The 4,778-nt window shown below is 31.8% G+C and overlaps 1 protein-coding gene across 1 annotated transcript in view; it reads right to left on the bottom strand.

Moving 5' to 3' along the window:
• The window catches only part of LOC125247062 (GTPase IMAP family member 9-like), a 15,762-nt gene extending 12,693 nt beyond the window's left edge, over nt 1–3,069 (bottom strand). The window contains exon 1 of the mRNA XM_048158225.1: nt 3,063–3,069. Within this exon, the coding sequence (XP_048014182.1) occupies nt 3,063–3,069 (7 nt within the window). The remainder of the gene's footprint in view (nt 1–3,062) is intronic.
• Nucleotides 3,070–4,778: the final 1,709 nt, after the last annotated feature.

The following is a 4,778-nucleotide window of genomic DNA, read 5'->3' as shown; positions in this document are numbered from 1 at the left end:
GTACTGATGTTAAATAACGCAGTTGAAATTTTATGAATTAAGATAAAATAATATTTTTGAAGCTTTAAGATATTTTTAACTTTAAGAAAAGTATGATGATAAATGAAACATATGAAAGGGTTTATATGAAACCGTATTAAATAGTACTGATGTTAAGTAACGCAGTTGAAATAGTAATTTTATGTAATAAGCTGAAATAGTATTTTTAAGGGAACTTACTAGTTGAGTTGAGATGCATGCAGTCCATTTGCTAAACTGAAAATGAGTTTGTTTCCCATATTGCTGTGGGCCGGTCCAACTCTGTCTGCGGATGTGATTGGTTTGCAGTGTGTCAAACTATTAAAAGTGAGTTAGGGTGGATATAACACCTCCTATGGTTTATTATCGAGGGATGAAAGCTAAATCTTCCTTCCTTCCTTCCTTCCTTCCTTCCTTCCTTCCTTCCTTCCTGGCTCCCCTGACACTGACAACCTGGGAGACCCCCCAAAAATGACACCTCATTTCTGAGGCCTACTGAAGATATTCCATTTGTTTTATTTTGTTTTTATTAAGACTTTTACTCTCTTTTTCTATTGCATTGCATATTTGTAGTTTACATGACAGAGATCTTACCAAACATTTTAATCTTACAGTTTTTAAAATGTTTACACACTAAAAGTGTTACTCTAGGCCTGCTCAATGAATCTTGTCAATACCTTCTCTCTATGTTCCATAAGAGATATTGTGGTCATGTCCAGACATGTAGGGGTTTCCATGTTTCCACATTTCAAGTAATAAATAGTTCAAATAAATAAATATATTTTATAAGCTGTTTCGCTCATGAGACAAATTTCGCTCACTTAGCACAAACACACACACACAATTGGTTCTATATAAAGGAATTTCTCTCTAGTTTAAATTAAATGAATATAAATAAAATATATAAGACAATGAATAATAACAAATATGGTACTAACATTTATTTAAACCATTTTAGTTATAGTTTTACCTAAATTAATCATATAAACATATTTTATAAACATATAAATATGAAAACAACTTACATTTTCAGAGAGCTGACAAAGTAGTCCTTTATGCAAAGATAAAAAATAAAATAAAATAAAATAAAATAAAATAAAAGTGAAATAAATAGTTGTATCATAAACAAGACACTCCCAGATCCTCCCATGCAGGGATAAACACCAGTGTGAAATGATGCTTCAGACCCTCACATGGACGGGTGGAGTCAGACTACATGAGCCTCTGTGTCACAGCATATGTTAAGACCGCCAACTCCTTTCCAGTGAATGTTTTTGTACTAAATTTATTTCAAAGCACAATCTTAAATATGATCTTTTAATTGTAAAAGGTTGTTTAAATCCAGTCTTTAAAGTTTTAATTGAATTCAAATATTCTTCCTAGAAGTCTGCTGTATAAAGATAACAACTGACGAACGATGGTAATAACGATTTGCTTAAATTTTACCTAAAGTATTATTTTTATTTTTATTAATCAAGAACTGTAAAATGTTGAAATCATAAACCTGTACTTAGTTGTCTTAGATCTTATTTCTCAAAGATTGAAACAGTATTTTCGTCCATGCAACACACAAAGTTTTTGAAAAATCTGTATGTTTTTAAGATAAACTGTGAATGTTTAATTCGATTTTTAAAAATCCAAATGTGAAGGTGTCTGTGTGTTTGATGCCTCACAACTCTCACGTAACCTCGAACGAGGGCTTAACATTGCTCTTGTTTAGCTTAAGTTGTATCTTTAAGAAATTCACACATATTCAAACAGAGACCAGGTGTTCCTCTGTGCTGTTCCCATGAAAAAATTTGTCTTGAGTGAATATTTAATTTTACTCGTCTTAATTCGAAGCATTATATTATTTTAAACTTCAAATAAAAAAAGTGGTCATATGTTGTCATATTCTTATGGTGTGCCTGAACTCAGCATCTGACATAAGTGCAATACTAGATCATGGCTACTGCAAAATAAGTTACATTCAAAAATTAACTTTCACTGTTGTTAATTTCACTCAATCCATCCCTGTTCACATTACTAAAAAAACAAAACAAAAAAAACATGCAACTACATGAACTTAATTTAACTGAGTTGTTTTTACTAAAAATGAATATTGTCAGGTTTACTTAATAAGTGTTTGTTCAGTCAACTTAACATTGCTGAGTGAAACACACAAATTAATGTAGACATAACTAACTGGGCAGTGGATCCATAGTTCCCGGCATGCTTTGCAAGGGTCTGCATTAGGAGAGAAAATTTTCCATTTTTCAGTAAAGGGAAATATGTTGGCTGTTTATGATAGTGTTTAATGCTCAGTTATTTTGGACATTTAGAGAAGTTTCTGTAATGTTTTTGAATTTTGTGGATACCATTATGCAGAAGAGTGTCGCCTGTGTTTAGGATGTGTGCACTTGTATATGCATGTTTAGGATGGAATTCTTGCTCGCAGTTCAAACGAGTTTGATCAATGAGTTAATTTTGGGTGCGTTTTGTATAAAAAACAGGTAACTCACCTTACACAATAAATTCACCTTACACAATAAACATGACATAACAATAAACTGCACATATATATTATGTAACTGACAAATTCAAATGATTTGTATTTACGTTATGTCACCTTTAAATTGTTATTTGTACAAATTACTCAATATAGTTGCGACACTTTATTTTTATTTATTTATTTTATTTTTGTAAGTAAAACCAGCAGTTCAGTTTTTGAATGAGGTCTTTATCAGTGTGGAAACATACCCTTTACTGAAAATATACAAAGATGTATAATATCGGTTATCTACTCAAAAATAGATGTAGAATTTTAAAAATGTTGATGCGACAGTTTGTCTGTTGGTCGCAGTGATGACTCTAGCAGGAAGAATGCCCTTTGACACCCAACGCTTTTGAAGGGTGTTAAACACCCTACAAGGTAGTCATTCATTTCAGTTGTTTATTTATTTATTTTTCAACTGAGTGAATTCACACATGTGAGGTCTTTCAGAAGAGTTCCTGAGAGAAAATTTAATTGTGCTTAAAAACCAAACATTAGGCCAAATCACTACCTGGCATGTTCGCATTAGACCCTGATGTACAGCGATAGAATATTATATTATATATATATATATATATATATATATATATATATACTGTTAAATACTAGTGTATGATGTCTGTTAAATATGTTTATTTGTGTTTAAAAACCTTACATTTAAAATTACATTTCAAGGTGACACAGGTCACACAAAGCCATCTGATTTTACTTTTCTTATTTCTACAAAGTTTCAATTCCTAGTAAATATTAATTAAACATATGATAAAACAAGATGATAATGTTGATAAATATGTTTTTAAAGAAATAGGGATTACCATATTCCAAACAGTTCCTCATATAATGACACCATTAAGGAAGCTCGACACATCTACTGTCTCTGTCTGTGTGTGTGTGTGTGTGTGTGTGTGTGTGTGTGTGTGTGTGTGTGGGTGTGTGTGTGTGTGTGTGTGTGAATGGACATGCTGGCCAGATGAACTGCCGCTGTCCATGAGTAGCTAGATTTACCCCAAATCAAATATTGTATTACACTTTTTCTTTATACCTGTGTTCTGACAAAATGTCATTAATTAGTGCTTTTTGTTTTATAAAATGTTCACACTACTTTTATCAGCCTGATAAATATGGAGTTAATACATGATGAAACAAGAGAATCATACTACCAAGTTCTTTTGACACAATGTTTTTAAGAATAAAACACAACTAAACCAGATAGCACGTCATTTTTCTTTTTGACAAACCCCCATTTCAGATGCAACCGTGAAGTGGAATAGGTCTTATTCTCAAAGTTTTGGAATTGATGAAAACATGCGATACAGGTATCTGGCTAAAACCTCGTACTAAACAAAGAAGGGAATATGCCTCAGCATGTATAATACAATATTTTTACACAAAGTATCATGGTTTCAGACCATTTTTAAAAGGTTTTAGTACGATGTCTACATTTGGTCTCTTTGTAGTTTTTAGATGAAGACTACTCTTTGAGCATGGTAAAACATGCATAGGCATTAATGAACAAATACAGCATAAGAAAATTGAATGGCAGTCCTTATACATTAGACACCTTATACATTTTGTTTTGTTTACATATATGACTTTTACACAAGTTACAAATTACAAGTCAATGATGTCACGGACATACAATTTGACATGTTTGTCTTAATAACTTGTTCTTCATTAAGAAAACCAAAATGTTTTAACATATCGTAATTTCAATAGTTAGCCAGCAAATGCAAGTGAACTGTTTATTACTGAGATCATTTAAAGTTATATGTGAAACAAGCTCTGTCACATCAGAGTTGAATTCTAGTTGAACATTGTTATTTCCCCCACATGTTTAACAATGCAAGTGTTCTTGGTCACAAAGTTCTTATTGTAGCATACTGGCTCTGAACCCAGACCAAATATTAGCATGTAACAGTTTGCAGACATTTGTGTTTTTTATGTTTCTTTGATTTTGTTTACATTTTTCTGAAACACACTGTTTTACCACGGGTTCATTTTTAACATCACCCTTCTTCTTTCGTCTGTAATTGTTTTCCTTTATCGTTTTACCCATTCCATTTTGACCGAAAAACTGTTTCCTAGAATCTGTTGTAATGTTAGTGAACTTTAGGTGTTCTCTGCATCTCTTTGTTCGTAGCATTTGGTTGATTTAATAAAATGACGGTTTAAATCATCGTCTTGGGTCATTTTACATACTATGTTATATTTTGGGTAATAGAATGCA

Source organism: Megalobrama amblycephala, linkage group LG15 (genome assembly GCF_018812025.1).
Source record: "Megalobrama amblycephala isolate DHTTF-2021 linkage group LG15, ASM1881202v1, whole genome shotgun sequence".
Lineage (NCBI taxonomy): Eukaryota > Metazoa > Chordata > Actinopteri > Cypriniformes > Xenocyprididae > Megalobrama > Megalobrama amblycephala.
This window is presented reverse-complemented; position numbering and strand designations above follow the sequence as displayed.